Source organism: Thamnophis sirtalis, unplaced genomic scaffold, assembly GCF_051295495.1.
Source record: "Thamnophis sirtalis isolate CommonGarterSnake01/CBP01778 unplaced genomic scaffold, rThaSir2_p1.2 scaffold_13, whole genome shotgun sequence".
Classification (NCBI taxonomy): domain Eukaryota; kingdom Metazoa; phylum Chordata; class Lepidosauria; order Squamata; family Natricidae; genus Thamnophis; species Thamnophis sirtalis.
In genome coordinates, this window is record NW_028261393.1 from 28,800,024 (window position 1) to 28,826,992 (window position 26,969).

The 26,969-nt window shown below is 44.8% G+C and overlaps 1 protein-coding gene across 1 annotated transcript in view; it reads left to right on the top strand.

Moving 5' to 3' along the window:
- GRIK3 (glutamate ionotropic receptor kainate type subunit 3) overlaps window positions 1-26,969 on the top strand; it is a 289,005-nt gene that overhangs the window by 212,253 nt on the left and 49,783 nt on the right. The window contains exons 8-10 of the mRNA XM_087728183.1: window positions 2,212-2,319; window positions 17,460-17,573; window positions 24,102-24,305. Coding sequence (XP_087584309.1) covers window positions 2,212-2,319; window positions 17,460-17,573; window positions 24,102-24,305 — 426 coding nt within the window. The remainder of the gene's footprint in view (window positions 1-2,211; window positions 2,320-17,459; window positions 17,574-24,101; window positions 24,306-26,969) is intronic.

Consider the following 26,969-nt stretch of genomic DNA (forward strand, 5'->3'; position numbering starts at 1 on the left):
GATGGCCACCCAGGAGTTCTACGGGATGAAGCAACCATCCCCGTCCCAGGGTCTGGTCACCAGCAACCCCCATGCCTCTAATTATTCATATAATTCACAGGCCTGGGGATAGTTGCCCCTTGGGCTAAATTATGATTCAAATAAGATTTCAAGACCTTTCATCGGATGCCATGTTAGTTACTCAAGTTTGGAAAATTTCTGATTAGTTCAGTGGTGAGAGGAGAGCAGCATTCCAATGTGCAATTACAAACAAAAGAATACTGAGAACAGTAAAAAGTCTGCTTTAGGCACATGAAATGGAAAAAATGCAAATATTGCAAATACAATGAAGTTGGTCTTCTTGTGATCTGAGGCTCAAGGAAACTGCCAGTCTCCCTTGGCATCCCACCATGCTTTCTGCCAACCTGATGGGTACTAATCATGATCTAGGTGTCCTTGAGAGGGCAGCAAAGTTTTTTTTTTTCTGATTATCTATTTACTTGGTTCCCAGGGGCCCCATGTATTCAGCACAAAAACAAGTAGACCAGAGAAGAGCAGAGCAGAAGAACGGCTTGGAGGGTTGGAGGGAGGGAATAAGTAACAGTGAGGGAAGATCTGCTGCTCTTGCTGTCTCTCCACCCTTCTCAGTCAAGTCAACCCCACAGAATCCTTAAGGCACCAAAGGTTTCCCCACTAATTTCTGCAGGACTTGGAGGAGTGAGTGAGTCACCATGTTATATCCATGCTATAAAAATGGAAGACCACCACAAGAAGCCAGAAAAGAAGGGTGCAACACTATTTGCTACCATCCAAGTTCAGCCCAGATCCAGCAGACCAAAGAGAGGACTAAAACGTTTCTTCTGAATTTGAAGAGCCAGAGGATCCCCTGGAGGTCAACAGGAGGAGCAAGAAAGGGAAGGGAAACACTTATAGGACTCAGGCCCACTTCTGTTATGATGATAGTAAGTCATCTCCCTCTTTCTCATTCAGCCCCTTTGGGGCCACTGGAGATGAACCTGCCCCTATGGCCGAGATTTCTCATGTAGTTTTCCAAGGTTCATGTCGGACCTCTTCACATCCATGGCCAGGAACAGAGAGAAGCATGTGACTAGCTTGGTCTTTCATGGATGGAGCAGCAGATACCACACCAAGGCTCAGAATAGTTTTTAAGTTGAGTGAGCCAGGACTGGTTGAACTTAATCTCTAGCCTCACTGTTAGTACAAAGCTTGATTTGAGCAGTCTACCCTCCACTTCCCCAACCCCCCAACTCCAGCACTCTGCCTGCAGATAGTCAGCTGCTGCAGTGGCCCAATGAAATTGCAGTATGAAGCCAAGATGATCTCGGTGATGACATTATGGAGGGAAAAGGGGAGAAGAGGAAGCACAGGCCATGACATCTCCCAGTCCTTAATGGAGCACCTGGATAGCTCCAGAATGAATGCTGGTTTTGGAAGGAACATCTAGAAAAATGGCCTGGGTGGCTTAGAAGGGTCTCCTTGCTTTCCCTCCAGGCTGTCTCACCCAAAGTTCCAAAGGGTTTTCCCTCTTCAGAGCTCATAGCTCAGCAACACTTCATCATTCTCTCCAGTGAAACGGAAGCGGTGGGCATCGACCATTTCTAAGGGGCAGCAGGGTGTGTGTGGATTTCTCCAGTTTTGCAGAATAGGAAGCAGTGTGTCTTGGTTCCAAATAGCATCCAAAAGTAAATCAGAGTCCAAAGTAAAGTATTGCTCAAAGTTCCAATTTATTAAGAGAGCCATGTTGGCACATCTGGAAAAACCCGAATCTGAAAGCTTCCTGGTTTTCCCCACCCAATTGAACGTTCAAGATCTTGCCCCCACACCCACAAGTTCGTCACATGGTCCAATCTTCCACTGCCATGCTGGCAGTCCCACTCATACAGTTCCAACCAGGTGCAGAAGTGCAGAGACAAAGGATGACCTTGGCTTTTTAGAAAAAATGATGTTATGGCTACATATCATCTAACAATTCCCCCTCCCATTTTCCCACCATAGAAAATGCATAGTAGAATAATAGAATGTGTGGCAGGTTTGAGATCCATAAACAAATATTGCTGCAGGCCTGACACAGTGATGGGTTTAGCAAAGCTAAAAGAGGCAGCTCACTTCTGGCTTATGCACTTGATGCAGAGTTCCTTTATGTCACAAGTTCATCGCCCCTCCTTCCCTGGTGCCATCCCTACCCACTGTTCCTTCCTTTCTGCCTTTCAGGCACAGTGGGAGGGCTTAACGGGACGAATTGCCTTCAACAAAACCAGCGGGCTCAGAACTGACTTTGACTTGGACATCATCAGCCTCAAGGAAGATGGGCTGGAAAAGGTCGGTGGCTTCTTTGCTTGCTCTTCTCTTTGCACATCTCAGGAAAGATCTTGGGGGCTGCCAGAAGCCCCTTCGTAAGCAGCTTCAAAGAGAGGAGGATGTGCTGGAGTCCCAACAGAAACAAATACACCCCACTCAAAGATGGGGGGGGCTCTACTTTGCCATGGGTTCTTTGCATGTATGGGGGCTGGACCCAACTTGGGTGGCGCTTCATCTTTCCTTAAAGCTTTTTGAACCTATCACATTTTTTTCAGCTTCTTCAGCTCCATAGTTCATACTAGCCTAAAAGATATAAAAGAGCCAAGGTGGCGCAGTGGTTAAATGCAGCACTGCAGGCTACTGCTAGATCAGCAGGTCAGCGGTTCAAATCTCACCGGCTCAGGGTTGACTCAGCCTTCCATCCTTCCGAGGTGGGTAAAATGAGGACCCAGATTGTTGGGGGCAATATGCTGACTCTCTGTAAACCGCTTAGAGAGGCCTGAAAGGCCTATGAAGCGGTATATAAGTCTACTGCTATTGCTATTGCTATTGCTATATAGAAAATATTATAGAATCCTAGAGCTGGAAGGGACCTTGGAGGTCTTCTAGTCCAACTCCCTGCTCAAGGCCTTTTACCATCACAGTCAAATGGTTGTCCAACCTTTTCTTGCAGCTTAGGCCTTGAATCAGCAGAGAATGGTTTGGCTAAATTGGTTGGAAGACTCTTGCATGTTTCCTAGATGTGAAAGGACGCAGCCCCTCCCCTCTCTCACACACACACCAGTTAGTTCATACACACACACACCATCTGGCAATCCAACCTAGGTCATTCAGAGGAGTGAAAGGTTTGATGTAGCCACATCAACCAGCAGTTGTGGATGACCCATTGGTCCCAGAGGCCCATGATTTCCCTTGTGTCCATTGGGGATCCTGTAGTGGTGGCCAAGGTAACTCTGTGAAGGGGCGTTTATGAAGGAAATAAATCTCCCTTGTGACATTTGGTGCATTTTCTGCATCTCCAGTTTCTGAGGGCAGTAACCTGAAGCTGAAAGACCCCTACCATCAAGAAACAAACATCATTTGTTCAGTTCCCTTGTTTCCTAGTTGTTTGTGCCCCCTTCAGGCACTTAATCTCCTCCTGAATGTGTGTTTAAAGCTTTTTCTGAGCTCTGGAGAAGCTTTAAAGTGGCTGCGTCAAATCACGGCAGAGTGGGGCATGACGGCTTTGTCAGGATGTAATGTGAATTAATGGTGTCCCAAATGGAATCAAATCCCTGTTGATACTTGCGCCTTCTGTTCAGTATTTCACATTTGCTAAGGTTTCAGGTTTAGCACTTTCTCGCCTTCTGCAACTTGCAGATTGGTAATGTCGAATTCTGTGCTCTTGAGCTACCACAGTTAGAGGAATCTGTTAGGGATTTGCAAAACAACAATGAGTGCAATCAGCTTTCCGGCTCCTGCAGAGACGGCCTCGTCTTGCTGAAGTCATCATCACTGAGGGGAGTGGGAATCTTGGTGTTTTGCTTCCCATCAGAACCACAAGCCTTCGCTCCCACTGCTTATTGTCAGATAAAGGGGAGGGAGTAGCTCTCAGATAAGCGGCAAAGCAAAAAGTGTTTTCAGTAAACTCTTTCATTGCATTGCCATTCATTTCTTTTTTGTGGGTTACTGTATGAACAGGTGGGTAGTATAGTTTTCTAAAATAATATTTTAAAAAGAAGACAGCTTTGAATATTCTGTGGTTTGATTGGGACTGGATCCTTTTGTCCATCTGAGAAAATGGAAATCTTTACATTCTGCTTTCTCATTTGTAAGCTTTATGGACATCAATGATGTATCTCCTAACATTTTGGAAAGATCATTTGAAGTCATTACGTACACATTCCACATTTTCTGCAGAAGACACGTAGTAGAGCTGCCCTTTACGAGACCTGTTTCAAGGCTGAACTGGAGTCTTCGGATGGCGCTCACCCTGCTGGCCCCCAGATGATCTGGCCATTCCAATGTGTGGGGAGGGGGGGGCACCAAAGATAAAATGTTGACACAAGTCATGAGTCCCATGTTTACATCTGACACAATTACCAAAGGCTGGGGTTGGTTGCAACACATTTTTCTTTCTTTTTTTCAACATTCTGATTTGCAGCAGACACCTGTGGATCAGAAGTGTCTCTAGTTGAGGTTGGGGAAGGGTGGGAGTGTCATTTCATTCAATGCTCAAGCAAAGCCACCCAGCAAAGGAGCTTTGAGACACAGCACAGCACACTCCCACTGAAGATAAAATCAAGCGGTCCAGGAGTGGGTTCCGGCAGGCACTACTGTCGTGTTTGCTCAGGGGAGTGCTTTGCATGTGCGCATGTATGTGCAGTACAATTGAAATTGTTCTGCACATGCACAGAACTGGAAAAAAAAAGATGGTGCCGCCACTGCCCGTGGAATTGGTTCGGGAGTGTGGCAGACCTGGGTCATTGCCAGTTCCAGTGAACCAGGCCACCAAACCACTACCGGTTCCGCCAAACCACTACCGGTTCTGCCAAACCAGTCCAAACTGTTAGGAACCACCACTGAAGCAATCCCCTTGCTTTGCTCATCTGTGAGGCAGCGGCAGCTCCCAGATAGAAATATACATTTTCAGTTTTTGCAAGGAAGCAGCTACCAAGCAAGTCAAACCAACCTGAACAGATCAAAGGGCTATTCAGAATCCCCAGAATCCTGCCATTGTTCAGAATGAGGCAATTGACTGTACTCTGATTGCAAAAGCCCTGGTGATAGCTGAACGCAACAACTCTCTCCGTCCCCTGTAAGTCACTGGTTGTATTTGCATAGCAGCAAAAGTTGCTGGGAGAGCAAAGAGTTGCTCAACACAATCTCCAGAGAACTAGGACTTAATCTAGTGGATCACACTACTAGCCCACATACCTAAAAGCCTACAACTAAAAGTCTAAAGCAGAAAGTCTATAAGAAATATATTTGTACCTGCACAAATCCTGAAGCATAAGAAAGTAATAGCTAACACTGTAGCGACCAGCAAGATATGTGCTATGTTTGTATTCCTGCCCACGGAGGATTCAAATTATACCTGCAACAAGTCCAAATGGATCTGATTGTTAGAGGAGAAAATGGAAGGTCTAGAGGCATGTCTAATCACTCTGAGTCTCATCTGAGGAATTCCTTGGAAAGGCAGAAGTCTGCATTCAAACTAAATACAGTAAGGAAGAAACAACTACAGGAAAAAATGAAGCTCATGGGGCAGACCAATGGCAACATGTCACTGAAAGGACAAAAATACAAGGAGAAGGTCCCTGCCACTGGAGTTGAACAATCATTTGCATATCCTCCCTCTGTAAGAAAACACACAGGACATCTGGAGTTTCAGATGTTCCCATGAGGAAGAAAAGTAGCTCAGACTGTCATAAAGAGGAGTTTGCTGAGTTCCCCAAAGAGACATAAGCAGGTGATTGGTGACTCACTTCTCAGCAATTTGTGGACTGCACAACCTATCAAGAGTTGGGTTGTTTCCCAGATGCAAAGATCAAAGATGTGACACAAGGCTTACCCACATAACCAATCCCATTATAATCCCTTTCTGCTCTTTCATGTTGGGAAGAATGATACAACAAAATAGAGCCTGAAAAACATATCAAGCGGCTATGAACAGCTAGGCAAGAAGGCAAAAGAATTAGGAGCACAGATGGTATTTCATCTATACTGCCAGTGGAAGGTCAACATCCAATGAGGGAACATAGAATTTTAAAGGTAAATCACTGGCTTAAGAGATGGTGCCATCAAGCGAAGTTTTGATTTATGGGCCATGGTTTACATTACCTAGAGGAAGGACTTCTGGCAAGTGATCGGCTGCACCTCACAAAGACTGGAAGAATGTGTTTGGGAAAGCTCTGGCTTGTCTTATCCATAGGTCTTTTAATTAAAAGGGAGAGGGAGACCAATTTTTAGGAACAAACCCAAAGCTGAAATCCCAAGATAACAAATCAGACAATGCCAAGGTGGCATCAAGAGCCAAGGTGGCGCAGTGGTTAAATGCAGCACTGCAGGCTACTGCTAGATCAGCAGGTCAGCGGTTCAAATCTCACCGGCTCAGGGTTGACTCAGCCTTCCATCCTTCCGAGGTGGGTAAAATGAGGACCCAGATTGTTGGGGGCAATATGCTGACTCTCTGTAAACCGCTTAGAGAGGCCTGAAAGGCCTATGAAGCGGTATATAAGTCTACTGCTATTGCTATTGCTATAAATGCAGAAACATGTAATAAGATGGAAGGGGCACTCAGACATGTAACAGGAGATGCAGAAAGCAAACACTGGGTCAACCATAAAGGGTTCAAATGCCTGTACATTAATGCTTAAAGTATGGGGAACAAACAGGGAGGGCCTGAGATCCTAGTGCCTGATATTGTTGCTGTTACTGAAATTTGTGTGATGGAACCCATGATTGGAACATTCTGCTTAGAAGGATGTACACTGTACAAAAGAAACAGAACCAACGCAAAAGAGAGGGGGAAAGAGTTGCACAGTATGTAAAGAACTACTATATCTCTACAGGCATACACAATACCAAGGATGAAAGCCAGTTTGAAAGTATTTGGGGGAATATTAGGGGAAAGGGACATAACTACAGGCCACCAACCAGGTTCCCCAACATGTCTAGCTGGCAACTTTATCTCTCAAAAGGTGGAGGGATCTAGAGGTCAACTATACTAGATTTAATTCTTACTAATAGGACAGAATAATTAAGGGAGAATGACCATATCATACTAGAATTCACCATAATGCAGGGACAGGTAACTGAACAAAACCAAACAAGTGTTATTGACTTCAACAAACTAAGAGAGAATTGGAAGGATGGGGATCTTAAATGGAAAAAAAGGATGCTTCGGATCAGGGACGTGCAGTCACTAGAGGCAGGGAAGGCGTGGCCTCACCAGTCATGAGGAAAAGGAAAGAATTTTAAAGATTTTTTTAAAAATAATTAAAGGCAAGGTAGTTGCTACCAGATTCTAAGTCACAGTGACTTGGAACAGTGCTTAGTGTTAACTATAGGAGGAGGCCAGAGAACTAGGGGCCTCTTTTGCATAAGGAATTTTTCGCCTTTTAAGAGTTAACCAAGGGTTAAAAAGCGAAGAATTCCTTATGCAAATGAGGCACGTGTTCTCTCACCTCCTGTAGAGGGCATTTTTAGAGGCTTTTTAGAGTTCTCTAGGAGCAACTAGCTCAGTCTGACTCAGAGTTCTGGCCTTTCATGAGGGCAGAGTTGAAATCCTCTCTGAAACAGCTGGAAAAGGTGCGTGTGTGGGGAGGGGGGAGGAATTCAAAAAGCTTGATTGCATGCAGAACCCACGTTGCCTTTTCAAACACACACACACACACACACACACACACACATACACACACACACACACACCTGGATAAAAGTATATAAGCCCAGCTTCACTGAAAAGGCAACATGATTCACCTGCAATCAAAGGCTTCTATCGGAAGGCAGCAGGGGAAGGGGGGGTATGGCAGAGGAGCTGCTTTCAAGCCTTTGGAAAATATATTCAATCCAACTTCTGTGTTTGTGTTTGTTTGAGAGTGAGTGAGTGAGAGAGGGATCCAAGTTCTCTCTGTGTGTGTGTGTCTGTTTCAGAGAGGGGGGGAGAGAGGGAGAGAGGGAGGAAGGAGGGGGAGGGAGAAGAAAAAGAATGGGAAAACTTATTTTGCAAGGGGGGAAAATGCTGTCGCTTTAAATCGGAACTGAGCATGCCTTGCTGTGGAATTCTGCAACTTCCACAAGTCTAAAAAGCTGCCTCACCAGTCATAAAACTTACCGCACATCACTGCTTCGGATACTTTGAAAAAAAAAGGATAATAAAGCCCCCCCCCCCAAAAAAAAACAATAACACTGAGAAAGAAAATAAGAGGCTCCAGAGAAGCTTGCAGGGTTGTACAAAGAGCTTTCTTACATACTGAGGGGCAAACATGCCACCAAACAATCCAAATCAGGAGTGTCAAACTCAATTTCATTGAGGGTCACATCAGGGGTGTTTGATCTCAGAGGGCTGGGGCATGCCCAGGTGGGCGTGACGGGGGGCATGGCCATGATGGGTGTGGCACGGGACTTATGGGGGGGAACCTGTGGTGGCCAAGTGCTAAGGCAGGACTTCCCTGAGACCCTCACTCACTCTCATTACACAGGAAATCCTCAAGTTATGAATGTAATAGAGCCTGCCAATTATATTCGTAACCCGAAGATTCATTTGATTGAATCACATTAAATGAACATGATTACTCCCAGTTTTCCCCAATGCATTTGTTAATCGAATACGCAGGTCATTAAATTCACATGAGGTATCTCAGAGTGGGGAAAAGCATGTGGGGCCTAGTGCTGGAGAAGGCTATCCAAAGCCTCCCCCAATCCACTGAGATACCTCATGCTCCCCTGGGGTCCCCACAATTGCTTCCTCACCCATCCCATCCCCAAATCCATGGATTACTTACTTTTTAAAGATCACCAGAGCACCAGAAAAGGCTGACCCACTGGCAGAGAAAGCAAAGTATTTTATTCAGATGATGGTGAAGCTGTAAACATATGAAATCCTAGGAAAACATTTTCACCAGCTTTTGAGTAAAAGACTTCGGCTGGGCCCATGTGGCCAGCAGGCCTAAGCCTGGACTGGGCCACAGCAGCCTCCTGCTTCAGGGATTGTGTCAGCAGCAGCAGTCAATCAATGAGGAGCTTGCTTCCTTTGTCTCCTTGGGCTGAACTGTAAGCCCCTTGTTGATTGGTTGCCATGCCCCAATCGCTGAAGCTGCTTATTCGAACCAGCCAGTCAGCTGCAAGCAGGAGGTTGCTTGTTACCGGCCAGACTGGGCCCAAACTAAGCCTGCAGGCCCTCATGGCAGAGAAGCTGGTCTTTTATTCAGAAGGGAAAAACTGTTTTCCTTACATCTCACCTTCTTACAGCATCACAGGCTTCTGAATAAAAGACTTCTCTGCCATGTGGGTCGGCGTCTTCTGGAGATCTTCAAAAAATAAGTACAGCAAAGTCATGCCAAATGGGACCTCAGAGGGCTGGATCCGACTCATGGAAGCTCCTTTTTGGCCTGTAACGGGACAAAGAAGGCCTCTGAAGACCTGTGTGGCCCATTTTTGGCCGGCAGAGTGCTACTGGAGCCCAGGGAAGCCAAAAATGGACCATGTGGAGGCCTCTTGGGGCCTCCGTATGGCCTGGTTTCAGCCAGCAGAGTGCTTCTGGAGGCTGGGGAGACCAAAAATGGTAAGGGGGGCCACAAGCGCCCACCACCACCTGTTTTGGCTGGAAGAGGCACCGTGGTATTTCCAGGCCAGTCCCACGGGCCAGATATATGCACCCTGCAGGCTGGGTCCATCCTGCAAGCCTTGAGTTTGACACTCCTGGTCCAAATTTACAAAGACAGAGTCAGGAAGGCTAAGACTCATAGTGAACTTGCAACAAATGCCAAAAATAACAAAACAAGTTTCTTTCAATATGTAAGGAAAAGAAGAACAACAAGGAAACAATTGGTCCACTAATGGGACAAGATAGCAAGAAGATGACACGCAGCAGGGGAAAAACAGAACTGTTTAATCCCATCTTTGCTTCTGTCTTAACACAAAAGGAAAAAAGAGCCCAACCTGTCAAAAGTAGCACTTTGGGAGACACAATAGGAATGTAGATCAAAATAGGTAAGGAATTGATAAGAGAATAGCATCTGCTTTGCAGGAGTTGAAATCTCTGGGACCAAATGGTTTACATCCAAGTGTACTGAAGAACCTGGCAGATGTGATCTCAGAAACAATGAATGAAATATTTCAGAGCTCCTGGAGCACAGAGGACTGGAAAAGAGCTGGTGTGCTTTCAATCTTCAGAAAGGGTAAAATGTGTTGAAGCTACAGGAACCTTGGGGGCGAGTGATCATGCAATATTGGAATTCAACATTATGCAAGCACAAGCAATAAAACAAAGTCAAACTAGAGTCTTGAACTTTAAGAGAGCTAATTTCAATGAACGTAGAGAGAGCCTGGGAAGGATTCCATGGATGAGAATCCTCAAGGGGAAAACAACTCAAGAAGCTTGGGAAAGTTTGAAAAGTGAGATTATAAAAGCACAGTCTAGCACAATACCAGTGAAGAAGGAAAATAACAGCTCTCAAAAGAAACCAGCATGGCTACATAAAGAACTCTCTGACAAATTGAAAGACAAAAAAGACGTATAAAGAGTGTGTCAGGCCTCCTTCAGTAGCCAAGAAAGAAAAACCTCAACTCCATTTGAATAGAGATAAAGTACTTTTACTAGACATGAATTGAAAGCAGCGAAAAGGAAAGCAAGATCTGAGCCAAAAAGGCGCGAACAATACATATCAAATGATTACCCAGCCCCTCCCTCCAATTAGCCCAACCCAGTGTCCAATCTGCAATTCCCTAGGGTGTCATGTGAGGTGCACCTTCAAAAGGCTTCATCAGGTTGGTGTGTGAGACGGTTGGCCTTGACCAAGACCAAACATCAGCCATCAGCATGCGCAGAAGATAGTGAGGACAAAACTCCCTTCTAACTCTTCCAGTACCACACAATTCCCTTCCCAAATATCATGCCCCCACCCTCACTGTTTCTATGGCAGCCGATAGCAAGCAAGCGCAGCAGAGGCTGACAAAGTGGAAAGAGGGGCACATAACTGAGGCAGAATATTAGCAAATAGCCCAAACCTACAAAAAGGAAGTGAGAAAAGCTAAGGCTCACAGCAAACAAAGGCTTGCGACAAAAGTAAAAAATAAAAAATATTCTTCCAACACGTTAAAAACAAGAAAAAAGTCAAGGAAACAATTGGTCCATTGCTGGGAGAAAGTGGCAGGAAGGAGACAAGCAACAAGGAGAAAGAACTACTTAACTCATTTTTTGCATCTGTCTTTACACAAGGGGAAAAAACAGTCCAACCTATCAAAAGCAGCACCACAAAAAACAGATTAGGAAGCCAAGTTAAAATAGGGAAGAAAATGATAAGTGAGCACCTGTCTACCATAGACGAATTCAAATCAACAGGACCAGATGGATTACACCCCAAGGTTCTGAAGGAACTGGTAGATGTGATCTCAGAACCACTGAAATATACCTTTCAAAGATCCTGGAGCACCGGGGAACTGCCAGAGGTCTGGAAAAGAGCTGATGTAGTTCCCATATTCAAAAAAGGGGGGGAAATAGATCCAGGAAACTACAGACCTAACAGCCTGACCTGTATATCAGGGAAGATTCTGAAAAAGATAATCAAGCAACGAATCAGCAAACAACTAGAAGCAAACAAAGTAACAACAAAAAGCCAACATGGGTTTGTCAAAAACAGATCATGCCAGACTAATCTTATTGCATTCTTTGACAAAGTGACAAAATTAGTGGACCAGAGGAATGATGTTGATATAATTTACTTGGACTTCAGTAAGGTATTTGACAAAAGGGACCATAACCTACTACTTGATAAAATAGTAATATGTGGGTTAGACAACATCAGCACCAGATGGATTTGTAACTGGTTGACCAATCACACTCAATGTGTAGTCCTCAATGGAACTGCATCTACATGGAGGGAGGTATGCAGTGGGTACCCCAGGAATCTGTTTTAGGCCCAATACTTTTCAACATCTTCATCAATGATTGGATGAGGGGATAGATGGGGAACTCATCAAATTCACAGACAACATCAAGCTAGCAAGAATAGCCAATACTCTGGAAGATAGGTTTAAGAGACAGAAGGATCTTGACAGACTTGAAGATTGGATGCTATCTAACAAAATGAAATTCAGTGGTGAAAAAAGTAAGGTTCAATTTCAGTTCAATTTCAATTTATTGAGTTTGTATGCCGCCCTATTCCCGAGAGACTCAGGGCGGCTCACAATGAAAAGGGAGGGGATACAAAAAATAAAATAAAAACAACAATTTAAAATTCTACAACAGCCATAACCTTGGATGGGGCTGGATAGTTCAACAGCCCCGGGCCTGCCGGAACAGCCAGGTCTTAACCGCTTTGCGGAAGGCCGGAAGGGTAGTAAGGGTCCGGATCTCCACAGGGAGATCGTTCTAGAGGGCCGGAGCAGCCACAGAGAAGGCCCTCCCCCGAGGAGTCGCCAGCTGACATTGGCCGGCAGATGGAATTTGGAGGAGGCCTAATCTGTGGGATCTAATAGGTCTTTGGGAGGTAACTGGCAGGAGGCGGTCTCTCAAGTACCCAGGTCCAATACCATGTAGGGCTTTAAAAGTAATGACTAGCACCTTGAAGTGTGTCCGGAGACCAATAGGCAGCCAGTGCAGCTCGCGGAGGACAGGTGTAACATGGGTGTACCGAGATGCATTCACAATCGCTCGCGTGGCTGCGTTCTGGACAAGCTGAAGTCTTCGAACACTCTTCAAGGGCAGCCCCATGTAGAGCGTGTTACAGTTTTCCAGTCTTGAGGTAACGAGGGCGTGAGTGACTATCCAAAGGGCCTCCCAGTCCAGGTAGGGCCGCAATTGGTGCACCAGGCGAACCTGGGCAAAGGTCCCCCTGATCACAGCCGACAAATGATGTTCTAGAGTCAGCTGCGGATCCAGGAGGACTCCCAAATTGCGAGCCCTATCTGAGGGGCGTATAATTTCACCCCCCAGGCTGAGAGATGGAATAGCTGGACCATCTTTGGGAGGGAGCATAAATAGCCACTCGGTCTTGTCGGGGTTGAGCGCCAGCTTGTTCGGTCCCATCCAGACCCTAACAGTCTCCAGGCACTGGCCCATCACTTCTACCGCTTCACTGAGTTGGCACGGGGCGGACAGATACAGCTGTGTATCGTCCGCATATTGATGGTATTTAATCCCATGCCGGCATATGATCTCACCCAGCGGCTTCATGTAGATGTTAAATAGGAGGGGGGACAGGACCGAACCCTGCAGCATCCCAAAGTTGAGGGGCCTAGGGGTCGATCTCTGTCCTCCGACCAACACCGACTGTGACCTGTCCAAGAGGTAGGAGGAGAGCCACTGAAGAACGGTGCCTCCCACTCCCACTTCCCGCAACCGTCACCGAAGGATACCATGGTCGATGGTATCTAAGGCCGCTGAGAGGTCAAGAAGCACCAGGATAGAGGAATGACACCTATCCCTGGCTCTCCAGAGATCATCGATCAGTGCGACCAAAGCAGTTTCCGTGCTGTAGCCAGGCCTGAAACCGGACTGAAAGGGATCCAGATAATCGGTTTCATCCAAGGACTGTCGGCGTTGAAAGGCCACCAGGTTCTACAGGTTCTGCATTTAGGCAACAAAAATGAAATGCACAGGTACAGTATAGGTGGTATCTTGTGTTCAATAGCAGTAACTGCAAGAGGGATCTTGGAGTCCTAGTGGACAACCATTTAAATAGGAGCCAGCCGTGTGCAGCAGCTGCCAAAAAAGCCAACACAGTTCTAAGCTACATAAACAGAGGGATATAATCAAGATCACGTGAAGTGTTAATACCACTTTATAATGCCTTGGTATTCTGCATTCAGTTTTGGTCACCACAATATAGAAACGATGTGAAGACTCTAGAAAGAGTGCAGAGAAGAGCAACAAAGAGGATTAGGGGACTGGAGGCTAAAACATATAAAGAACGGCTGCTGGAATTGGATATTTCTAGTCTTATGAAAAGAAGGACTAGAGGTGACATGATAGCAGTGTTGCAATATCTTGGGGGTTGCCACAAAGAAGCAAATTAACAGATTAACAGAGTTGGAAGGGACTCAAGCTATTCTTCAAAGCACCTGAGGGTAAAACTAGAAGCAATGGGTGGAAACTAATCAAGGAGAAAAGCAACTTAGAACTGAGGAGAAAATTTTGACAGTTAGAACAATTAATCAGTGGAACAACTTGCCTCCAGAAGTTCTGAATGCTGCATCACTGGAAGTTTTAAAGAACACATTAGATAACCATTTGTCTGAAGAGGTGTAGGGTTTCCTGCCTAAGCAAGGGTTGGACTAGAATACCTCCAAGGTCCGTTCCAACTCTGTTATTCTATTCTAAAAGATCCAGGAAACTATAGTCAAATCAGCTTGACATCAATGTCTGGACTTTTTTTGGAAAAGATAACCAAGCAGTGTAAACAAGAGATCACTGGAAGCCAGCTGAAACAGAAACAGCACTAGTACTAGCACTTACACACCACTTCACAGTACTTTACAACCCTCTCTAAGTGGTTTACAGAGTCAGCTCATTACCCCCAACCATCTGGGTCTTCATTTTACTGACCTTGAAAGGATGGAAGGCTGAGTCAACCTTGAGCCACTCAGAATCGAACTCCTGGAGTGAGCAGTGAGTTAGCCCTGCAGTTCTGCATTCTAACCACTGTACCATCATGGCTCTTAAGGTTGGAGCTCTGGTGTTCTTCTAATGGGTTTCTTAAAAAGAGATCATGTCAGACAAAGCTTATTGCCTTTTTTTGATAAAGTAACTAAATTAGTGGCTTAGTTAACTGCTGTGAATATAGTGTCAGTAAGTCATTTGACAAAGAAGACCACAGCCTACTTTTTGGTGAGACAGAACAATGTGGAATAGGCAATACCAACACTTGATGGATTTGTAGAACTCAGCATATAGTCCTCAAAGGAACTATATTTACATAGAGCAAAACAGACGGTGGGGTACCTCAAGGTTCAGTCTTTGGGGTCATGTTCCCTAATATCTTCATAAGTTTGCAAGTTTGCAAGTTTAATAACATTTATATGCCGCCCAATCCCGTAGGACTCCGGGTGGCTTACAGTACAGAAATAAATCAAAAAATAAAATACAAGGAAAGAAAAGATAGATTTAAAAACAGCACACCATGCATTCCATTCTAAATGGGGCTGGACCGTATTTAGGGGTCAACAGACCCAGGCCTGCCGGAACAGCCACGTTTTATGATGATCTAGATGAGGGGTTAGAAGGGTAACTGATCAAATTTGCAGGTGGCACCAAGCTGGGGGAAAGTGCCAACATTTTCCCCCAGATCAACTCAAAATTCAGAAGCATCTTGACATACTTGAGCATTGGGCACCCTCTAACACAATGCCATTCAGTGGTGAGAAAAATAAAATCTTGCACTTAGGAAGGAAAACATAAACACATAGTATAGAGCATGCAGTAGCTGTCTTAACAGTGAGAGGGATCTAGGTGGGCACACTTAAATATAAGTTAATAATATGCTGCTGTTACTGCCATAAAAGCAGTGGTGAAATTCATTTTTTTTTACTACCAGTTCTGTGAATGTGGCTTGGTGGGTGTGGCAGGGGAAGGATACTGCAAAATCCCCATTCACTCCCCACTCCTAGGGGAAGGATATTGCAAAATCTCCATTCCCTCCCCACTCTGGGGCCAGCCAGAAGTGGTATTTGCCGATTCGCCAAACTACTTAAAATTTCTGCTACGGTTCTCCAGAACCTGTCAGAACCTGCTGAATTTCACCTCTGCATAAAAGCCAATGCAGCCTTCTAAGCTGTATCAATAGAGGGATAGCATCAAGACAATGAAAAGTGATAGTGCCATTTTACACTACAGTGGCAAGACCACACTTGAAATATTTCATCCAGTTCTGGTCACCACAATACCAAACAAATGCTGAGGGCTTAAAAAGAACAAATAAAAGAGCAACAAACATAAGGGATCTGGAAGCTAAACCATATGATGAATGGCTAAGGAAACTAGGTATTTAGCCTAATGAAGAGAAGGCTCAGGGATGACATGATAGCATCTTCAGTACTTAGATACAGGTTAACAGAATTGGAAGGGACATTGTAGGCCATCTAGTTCAAAGCCCAAGCAGGAGACCCTGCACCATTTCTAACAAATCGCAGACCAGCCTCTTCTTGAAAGCCTCCAGTGATGAAGCTCCCACAACTTCCGAAGGCAACTTCTGTTCCATGGATTGATTGTTCTCACTGTCAGAAAGTTCCTCCTTATTTACAGGTTGAAGCTCTCCTTGATCACTGGAAGGGCTGTTACAGGAAAGAGGGCATTGATTTATTCTCCATAGCAGGATAGGATAAGAAGTAATGGGTGGAAGCTTGTCAAAGGGAGATTCAACCTGGAAATAAAGAGGAATTTCATAACAGAATGATATAGTAGGTACCCCATTGCTGGTGGTTTTCTAGAAGAGGTTGGACAACCATTTTTCTAGGATGGTATAAGGACTTCTGCCTTGGGTGGGGATTTGGACTAGAAGGGATCCAAGCCCTGGGATTCTGTGATTCCTGATTGCTTGCTTTCTTGCTTCCTTTCCTGGAGCATTACGTAAGGAAGCCTCCCCCTGCATGCCTTTTATTAGTGTGGCTGCCACATCTGCATCCATAGTGGCCTGGAGACAGCCAATGGAGAAAGAAACAGTGAGATGGAGCTGGTTCTTCCCTTGAAGGGCAGTAGTGCTGTCATGAGGGCTGAGGAGCTGACCTGGCCACTAGCCAGGACTGGTGTGGGGAGGTTCGGTGTCCTAATGGCCCAGCCTGCTATAAGTTGTTACAGACTAGAGCCTGTGGACACACTTACCTCCCCAATTGCTGCTGGTCTTGACCCAAGTTGGAGGGAGAATGGAGGAGAGGAGTCAAAGAGAGAAGAGAAAAAAAATGAGAGCAAAACAAAGTGCTGGAGAGGAAAGTTGGAGAGTGGAGTTACAATGAGCAGAGCAGTTGTCATTCCTGGTTGGAAGGAGGGAAGTTCCAGAAAGTCCAGATCCTTGCCTAAAACCAAGATGGAAAATGCTTTTGTTGGTGAAACTGTAGTACCTGTGGAAGGACTGGACAGGAATCCCCAAGAGCTCTTCCCCCAGTTAAAGTAGAAACAGGTGCTTTGTCTGAGCAGATCCAAGAAAGGCGACAAGCTGGTTTCCGGTCTTTCTCTTCTTGATAAAAAAAGGAGTCCATCTACTACTTCCCCTTCTCACCTACCCCAGTCAAATTGTTACAGACAAACTATTTACCTACAACTGAAGGAAGTACCATCTGAACAAACATGGGTGAGCTCTCCCTTTGCTTTCTTCCAACTTTACTGGTGTCAACATTTGAGGACTGTTCCTGTGCCTTCATTTAGGGCCTTCAAACTATCTGACCACCTTTCTTTGCCACTGGGTTTTTTTTCAGGACTGAAAGCTCTAGTTTGGTTTCACTCTTCACCTTTGTTCCCATCCCAGATTGGAGTGTGGAGCCCCTCAGATGGGCTGAACATCACTGAAATTGCCCGGAGGCAGGGGCCCAACGTGACGGATTCCCTGACCAATCGATCTTTGGTGGTCACCACAGTTCTGGTAGGTTACTTGGAAATTCAGAAATCCTTCTGTTTCCCTCTACTGTTTCAGATCTGAGATAAATATAGTCCTCAAAAAATGACCCTGAGTAATCCGGCAGGAAGGGATTCTGTAAACTCTTGCCTGCCCAAGAATTTCTCTTCATGATTTAACAGAAATGATTGATAGATTGGCAATGGCCTGATGGGATTGTTGTCCTGGGACTTCAGGCTCCTTATTGAGGCCACCCATCCAGGAGTGATTCAGGATTTCTATGAACCCATCTCAGTTGGTACCTTTCCCCACCAGTCATTGATGTTCATTGTGACTGGAACTGGTGCTCCGAGGAGCTTTCTGTAACCCAGATGCCGTAGCTGGTCATTCTGTGGTCACTTGATGACTGCTAGCTACTCTGAATCTCTGCATGATGGGAGATCAATTCAAATGGTTTGTTCCAAGCAGCTCTGGGTCAGGATGATTTCCTAAATAGGTCTGAAGAAACTAATGGGCTGAGCAGGTAATATTATTCTGTGCACGTTCTTCTCTTTTATTTCCCAGGGGGCTACATGCAATGAAGAGGATGGGGGTAGAATAGATGAGGGCCTGCAGGGTAGTCCCAATCCTTTGTGGGTTAGCTGAAAGAGAGCCGGAGGTTGATCATTATTATCTGGTCTGTTGCTGTATTGTGCCTGATCTCTGACTGGCTCAGAAAGGCTCCTTGTACCATTGTCATTTTGAGTTTGGAAAAGCAAGCCTGCGTGGCAGGGTGTCCAAAAGGCATGGCCCAGAGGCAAGGTGGCAGCGGCAATGATGCAGTAAAGCTCCAAATGTTTGGGTTTTTAAAATAAGCATGTCCTCTTGACATTTTGTCTGTTTAGCTTTCCCTTGGAGGGTATCCTGAGTCTTCATTTAACTGAGAAACTCCAGTTTTGTTCAGGATTAGCCGATCACTTTAGCTCCTGGTACACAAAGAGGGCAGGGGAGGTTTTGTACGTGGATCTGTTCAAAGGGTTTTGAGTGAGGCCTGCCTTAACACTTTGGGGGGGGGGGTCAGAAAAAAGAGGGAAGAAATTGCAGGAAACCACAGATACATTCCTAACAAAAGATGGAATTGATTCAACTTTCTGTGATGGAGAGCAGTTGCAAGAAAAAAAAAACCTCCTTTGGAAGCACCCACAAGTTGGAGAGCATGAAGGGAAGCTGATGGTCCTCACCGCCCACTTAGAAGGAGGAAAAGTCTCAGGTGCTCTTCTCACTTGCCACCTCAAATACCTTTCTGACTTCCCACCTCTCCCCTCAGTAGCAGCACAGACTGTGGCCATCCACTTCCCTTTCTCTGCTGTCATCCTGCTCTCAAAATCCATCCCCAAATATCCCTCTGAGTCAGCCATACATGCTAATAAACGATTACAAGCCTTAATCACAGTAATTTCTAGTTAACGCTTTTATTAAGGCCAAATTCAGCTTTTAAAAATAGTACGCAAGATTTGAGTTTCCTAGAAGTTTTCTCCAGGTCCTTTAAAAAAAAAAGCAATAATAATAAATGCTCAGATTTCCATTCAGCTTATCTTCTTTACAAGGCAAGCTTCTACCTTTGACCTGCCTTTTTAAATGGAGGGGCCAAACCAGATGAAGGCAGCCTCATTCCTGCATGCTTTCACTGAAGGAAGTCTAGCTGGAGATGGACTTTCCCAGGTCCTTTGCTGCCTCCAAAGCTTCAGCTTTTCCAAATGCTGAACATTTGCAAATCTATTGTGGAAGATTCAGCCTGCTGCATTTTAGCACAGATTCACTATCATCAGAAATTAAAATGTACACCCCTGAATTTTATTCTTGTTAGAGATACTGTGTTTCCTTGAAAATAAGACCCAGTCATATTTTGGGGGGTTCCAAAAGACATATTAGGGCTTATTTTGGAGAAAACATGGACAAAGGAGACCGAGGGACACCCCAAATAGTGGAGACAGATGATTCTTACACACGATGGTACTGGCAGCAGGCAGAGGCATGGGGGAAGTGGGAGGCAGGTGATTCTGGAAGGTGATTTTGGATCTAGTGAACCAAGTCTTTCAAAGCTCCAGGAGCACCAGGGAAATACCAGAGGACTGGAAGCTCTTTATACTTTACATAAATGACCTTTGCGATTATATTATAAGCAACTGCATGCTCTTAGCTGATGATGTAAAACTATTCAACCCCACTGACAATGCTGCTACTCTACAAAAAGATCTTGACTATGTGTCAGAATGGCCAAAATATTGGCAACTCCAAATCTCAACCAATAAATGCTTTGTCTTACACATTGGCAGAAAAAATCAGAACACAAAATACCACCTGAATGGATATGACCTCGTAGACGACCCCCACAATTCTTGGTGCAGCTGTTGGATAACCCAAGTAAGAATGCAGCTTTGACAAAGGAAGTAGATAAGAATAAAAAAGAAGCTGAATTGAGAATAGGTCAATAATTGGTCAGCACCAGACGAAGAGGAACTGCATTTGATTGGTCTGAACCTATTTGTTGCCAAGTTTAACAAGAGTCACCTGAATCATGAGGTGGGCAGGAAATAAAAATAAGGTGACATCGAAGATTGGTTAACATCTGGCAAAATCTATCTGATTGTAAAAGATCCAAGAAAGGGGCAGCACCAACAACTACAGGCCAATTATTTGCTTTGCAACTTTGAAATTACTAACTGGTGTGGTAGCTGATGCATCCAACAGCATCTAGTTAAAATCAAGCTCTTTCCACCTGAGCAGAATGGAACAAAAAATCAGCTCTGACTTGGCAAGATGAGTCTGGAAAACTGCAAGTGAAGGAAGACCAACTTGAATGTAGCGTGGATTGATTACAAGAAGGCATTTGACTGCCTGCCACATGACTGGATAATCAGTACCTAGAAATAACAGGAGTCAGTGGAAACATCAGAAACTTTGTGTAAAGATCAATGGGACAATGAAAGATACATTTCCTGGTCAATGATGATAGACTCACTCTCACCACTGCTGTTTGTCATTGCATTGATTCCTCTGTTAACAATATTGGACATGTCAAGCCATGGCTATCAAACATCAAAAACAACTGGCAGACTATCCCACATGTTTTACATGGATGATCTCAAGCTGTATAGAAAAGCACTCTCTGAAATAGAATTGCTGCTCAACACTGTCCAAATATAAAACCAAAATATTGCAGTGGAGTTTGGAGTGGGCAAATGTGCCACCTGTACCATCAACAGGAGAGAAATAATGAAAATTGATCAGATGTAACAATTGTCATTAAGAAGGACAAAAAAGTCTGAATAGTGGACATGGCAGTACCTTGAGACAGCAGAAGAGAAGAGAAAAAAGTGGAGAAGATAACAATATACAAAGGCCTATAAATAGAACAACTACAACAAAAGAAAGCAAAGATAGCATCAATAGCAATAGCCGCCTTGGGTGCAATTCCAAAACACCTGGAGCACCACTTCACTACCAGTAGCACTGACAAAATCCTCATCAGTCAATTGCAAAAGGCAGCTTGACCTAGAATAGCTTCTACCCTGTGATGATACCTTTAACACAGGGTGTCAAACTCAATGCCAACAGGGCTGTCCTGGTCTACCCAATGCGAAGAGGAAAGATCAGGCCAGCGTAGCTTCGGCCCAGTCTATCCAATGTGAAAAGGAAACATGCCAGCAGTTTGGGGAGTGGTGTCAAGCTGGTCACATCCACCCAGTTGACCACGCCCACCCAATTGGCTACACCCACTCGGCCATGCCTATCTCCCCCCCCCCCGGCATCTACCACAGCCCTGATGCGGCCCTCAATGAAATTGAGTTTGACACCTCTGCTTTAACACCACAAATATCCAGATCTGCCTCTTCCAGATCCTTGGGAAGATCACCATAGGTGGACAAAAAAGTCAATTCCACTCTGACCATCTGGCTGACTGTATGACCAATCATATAAATAATAATGCTTTATTTTTAAAATATTAGCTCTTGATGCTAGTTCTTGTGTAAACTTCTGTGGAAACTCATATTTCTGCAGCGCACACAGCCAAGTGACTTCCTGGGCCTTTGTTGGCGAATAAGGAAACTTATCAAAGGGATGAAAAGGGGCATCAGAAGGGAGAGAACTGATGGCCTGGGAACAGTTATGGAAAAACCTAACAAACACTCACCCCACCCCTATTAGGTTTTTTTCTTTCCTTGGTCCTGTTACTCAAGTTTCTACTGGAAAAGCCTCCGTGTTTGCAAGATTTGAATCCAGTAAACCCTTGGTGTTTGTAGATCTCGTTTTTTCTTACATGAGAGCAAGGATAATTTCAAGGGAGGGAGGGGGAGAGAGAGGGAGGGAGAGAGAGAAACGGAAAGAAAGAGAGAGAGAGAAGGAGGGAGAGAGAGAAAGAAAGAGAGGGGGGAGAGAGGGAGGGATATATATATATATATATATGCTCTCTTGTTCTTTGCTGCTTTGTGTGCAATAATGTTGCTAGCGGGAACTGCGATCTAGAAAGGGGGAAAGGGGAAGACAGGAGAAGGCTGCCTCCAGTCACTCCCTCCCTCCCTTTCACACCCTTCTGCTCATATATTGCAGTAACATGTTGGGAGCAGCCTCGTGTTGCCCAACAGACAGTTCTGCTTTCCCCAGGCCCTAGAACAACTGTGAAGATCTTGAAATTGAGGGCACTTTTGCCGATAAATTTATTAGCAAGCTTTGAAAGCTTGCAAATTGAATGCTCAGCCATTTCCACTAATAAATTGTGAAACAGCCTCTGAACATGTGCCTTGCAGAATTTGGGAATGACTCTGTGTTGGAGAGTGCTGAAGGAAGAAATCTTTTTGCACAGAGCCGTGGCTGCTTTGTTGGTAGATAATGTGGGCTGCTTTGGAGCCTCCTGGGGTTCAGGGGACAGACAGGTGCCTCCAGATGAGGGCCAACAAACTGGTACTCAACCCGGACAAGACCGAGTGGCTGTTGTGTTTTCCTCCCAACAATTTGGCTGACGTTCCATCGCTCAGGCTGGGGGGTCAAAATTTATACCCCTCAGATAGGGTCCGCAACTTGGGAGTCCTCCTGGACCCACAGCTGAGTTTTGACCACCACTTATCAGCTGTGACCAGGGGGGCATTTGCCCAGGTTCGCCTGGTGCGCCAGTTGCGGCCCTACCTGAACTGGGAGGCCCTCACAACAGTCACTCGAGCCCTCGTGATCTCTAGGCTGGAATACTGCAATGTGCTCTACATGGGGCTACCCTTGAAGAGCATCCGGCGACTTCAGCTAGTCCAAAATGCAGCCGCGCGAGTGATTGTGGGCGCACCACGGTTCGCCCACATAACACCGATCCTCCGTGAGCTGCGCTGGCTACCTGTTGGTCTCCGGGTGCACTTCAAGGTCCTTCTTACCATCTATAAAGCGCTCCATGGTAGTGGATCTGGCTATTTGAGAGACCGCCTTCTGCCGATTACCTCCCTCCGTCCCATCAGATCGCATAGAGTAGGCCTCCTCCGAATTTCATCCGCCAGTCAGTGCCGACTGGCGACTACGCGGAGGAGAGCCTTCTCAGTTGCGGCTCCGACGCTATGGAACAATCTCCCCGTGGAGATCCGCACCCTCACCACCGTCCAGGCCTTCCGCACAGCCCTCAAGATCTGGCTATCCCGTCAGGCCTGGGGATAAGACTTTACTCTCGCCCCTCCCGAATGTTGAATGAATGTTGGCTCTTTTATTGCTAATTATTTTTATTTACATTTTCTTTTTGTGTTCTGTCCTGCACTCCCCTCCCTTTTTATTGTAAGCCGCCCTGAGTCCCCTCAGGGAAAAGGGCGGCCTATAAATGCTTAATAAAATGAAAAAAATAAAAATGAAGATGCCCCCAGACATGGGCTACAAGTCTGACCATTTTGCCAATTTCATAGTACATGGGATCTGTTTTTATGGCATGTGTTCAGGCCCCACCTCATTGTTTCTGATACTGTCCACATTTCTCAGAGCTGTTTCTCTTGAGACAGACTCTGGTCACAAACTTTTGTCATCCGATCTGGACACTAGTATTCTAACACTATTGGATAGTGCAAGACATGCATTGCTTTTTGAGTTGAGTGTGGAAATGTGGAGAAGGAACAGTTCAACGTTTCATGGATGCAGAAATCTGTATACGTGAGGAAGTGCTCGACTGGACACAAAGAGAGATGTCCACCAGCAACCTGGTCTTCTGCCATATGTTTGAGCACTAAGAGCCAGAATCCAACGTAAGAAGCCAGCGTGCTTTTAGTGACATTTCAGAATGCTTAACTTTGCTTGAATCTGGTCAGCCAAACCTGCAAAGCGTAGCCAATTATACATATGCTAATGCTGGAATGTGAGGGTTTTAATGATCCAGTTGGTTAATGCCAGAAAATGTTGCTGCAGCCATTCCAGCTGACCACACAATTGGGGGACACAACTCTCTGACTTAGGCGCTCTGTTTGTGTGTGTGTGTGTGTGTGTGTGTGTGTGCGTGTGTTTTGAATTCAGTGCCTTTGTACTTCATGTGATTGTGTTATCTTTTCTGACCATTAGGAAGAGCCATTTGTCATGTTTGCAAAGTCGGACACGGTTCTGTCTGGGAACAGGCGCTTTGAAGGCTACTGCGTGGACCTCCTCTCGGAAGTCTCCCGCATCCTTGGCTTCTCCTATGAGATTCGACTGGTGGAGGATGGGAAGTACGGAGCCCAAGATGAGAAGGGCCAGTGGAACGGCATGATAAAGGAACTGATTGACCACGTAAGTGAGCAGACGTTTCCATCAGGGGAACTTTCTCTTGCAGCGTCCTTCTTTTTCTCTTTCTCATTTGCTTCCTGAAATTCTTGCTTAAACTGCCATGACATTCCATGATTTTCCATATTATGAATATGCACTATATTTAGTGCAAACTATGAAACCACTAAATCTAAGCATAATAGGTAAAAACTGTAACTATGATCAGATATAAACAAGAATTGGGAAAATTTTGCTGTACCCAATCTTTCTTTTCATCAAACTGGCTGTGGAAATTCAGAGACTATATGGGGAAAAAAAGAAGTTGATTGCACTATTTCTGCCATCTCACTCACACCCTATGGCAGGGCACTAAATCAAGGGCTGCTGACAGGCTCAAAACACCAGGAGCCACTGTGGACTTCAAAAGTACTGCGAGTTTATTCCATGTCACCTACATACAAGAATTGGATGTACTAACGTTCAGTGCGAATTGGCACCAGATAAGAATCAATGGACTTCAAGGGGGATTGGGTTTGGGTCTTTTTTTGGGGTGTAGCAACTCCAAACTGATGATGCATTTGATTCCTCCCTCAGGCTCGGCCTAGTCATTTCCTGCAGGCATACTTACATGACTTAAGCCATGCTGTCTGGCTTCCCCGAACATACCAAGCCTTTATCAGACCACCCATCTGCTCAGGACTGGGCTTGACTTGAGCAATGCTTGAGTGAAGCGCCTCTTTGAGGCTGTCCCGGGAAGCAGTAAAGTCTCTCACTTCTATTACAGAGGAGGTTCTCAATTAGTCTTAAAAGGATGAAATAAGAAATAGGAGAAAAGTTCAAAATTGCTGTAAAGCTTTAATCTGTATTCTTCAGCTCTGTTGAAACAGGCAAGTGTTATCCAGAAATTTTAATGCATTATCAAGTTGGTCTGGGAATGGAAGCTCCTTCATCTCCCTGTCCCAAGCCCTTATTGAGGGCCCTAAACTCCATCTTTGCCCTTGGGGGGCAGGCCTACCATAACTAGCTCCTCTTAACCATTTTAGAGCATTGATGACACAGTGGTGAGAATGCAGCATTGCAGGCAAGATTTTGTTTTAATTAAAAAGTTTTCATTAAACACACATTACAAGATTGGACACAAGTGTAACCGTCCTGGCAGTGTCTTTGCCATACATACTAGAATATAAAGTTAAATATTATAACCACCATGCTTATTTACAATTGGTTTATTCAGTATTTACAAATATAAGAATATCATATTTCCATCCATGTTGCTTTGTTTTTGTCTTATACATTTTCACTGTGATGATTTCATACATAATTCTAGTCTCCATTCTATAAATCTTAGTCATTGCTTATTTTGGGTCTTTCCTTTTTTGTTCCAACAATCGATAAAATTTATCCCAGATCTTATAATATTCTGATTTGTCTTTGTTCTTCAATTCCCACATCAATTTATCCATTTCAGCACAAATCAGAATTTTCCTAATTACTTCTTCCTCTTGAGGAATTTCCCTTTTCTTCCAGTTATGCTGCCATAGTAATATATATTATTAAGTAGATTGCCCCCTTATTATGTTGATCATGTATGATTCCCAAAAGAAATAGTTCTGGTTTGAATTCTATTTCCTCTTTGGAAATCTCTATCAGCCACCTTTGAGTTTTCCGCCAATATTCTTTTGTTTTTTTGGCACAACCACCATATATGGTAGTATGTGCCTGATAAAATGAGAATCCACATTGTTGGAGGTGATATGCTGATGTTGTAAACTACCCAGAGAGTGCTGTAAAGCACAATGAAATGGTATACAAGTCAAAGTGCTATTGCTATCTTGCTTCCAAACACTTTGTGGCAGGTGATGTTTCTGAATGCTTGACAGAAGTGAGGAAGGAGCAAGGGAGAGCAGTTCTCTGGCTTATCACAATCAGATTTGATATTTCCAAATATGGGCACAGCTGGACATACCAAGCCAAAGAAGTCAGGCACTTCCAGCCATCACTGAGGCCATGTTTCTTTCCCCACAAGAGGTGAGGCAGTCAAACAGAGGTCAGGCTTTCTTCTTATCTCTTTTCTTCTTTTTCTGATCCCTTTCCTTCTTTCTCAGCAGCCTGTTCAGTTCTTCATTGTGGCTCTCGTTGTATCCAGTAAGCCCCATCTATAAGCAACAACTTCCCTTTAATGGCTTAGCTGTTCTCATGTAACACTGCCAGAAAAATGTTGCACCCCAAGATATAGGCTGCTAGCGGGAGATGAAAACTCCTGAAGAATGAGCTCAAAAAGGCAGTCACCCTTTCACAGGAATTGAAGTATTTGGACTTCTGACCCAAAGGTGCTTTTTCAAGAGGCAACTGGGCTCTGTTTGTCTTTCCTTGAAGATGTTTCACTTCTCATCCAAGAAGCTTGGACAGAGGCAACTGGACAGTTCTGAAGAAAGTCCAGTTGCCTCTTTAAAAAAGCACCTTTGGGACAACCATGACTTGGATGACTGAGAATCTCCATAGACATTTGGAATTCTGACGTTCCTCTCTTGAAAACATGGAATGGATCTTGGTGTGGCTGTTATCAAAATAAGTCCTTCGTCATGAAATCAAGCTCTGATATTGCATCTCCCATACTTGTGAACATTGGAAGATGAATATGCTTTATGGGGATGGAGGATTGGAACCCAAATCTCTGGTAGCCCTAGT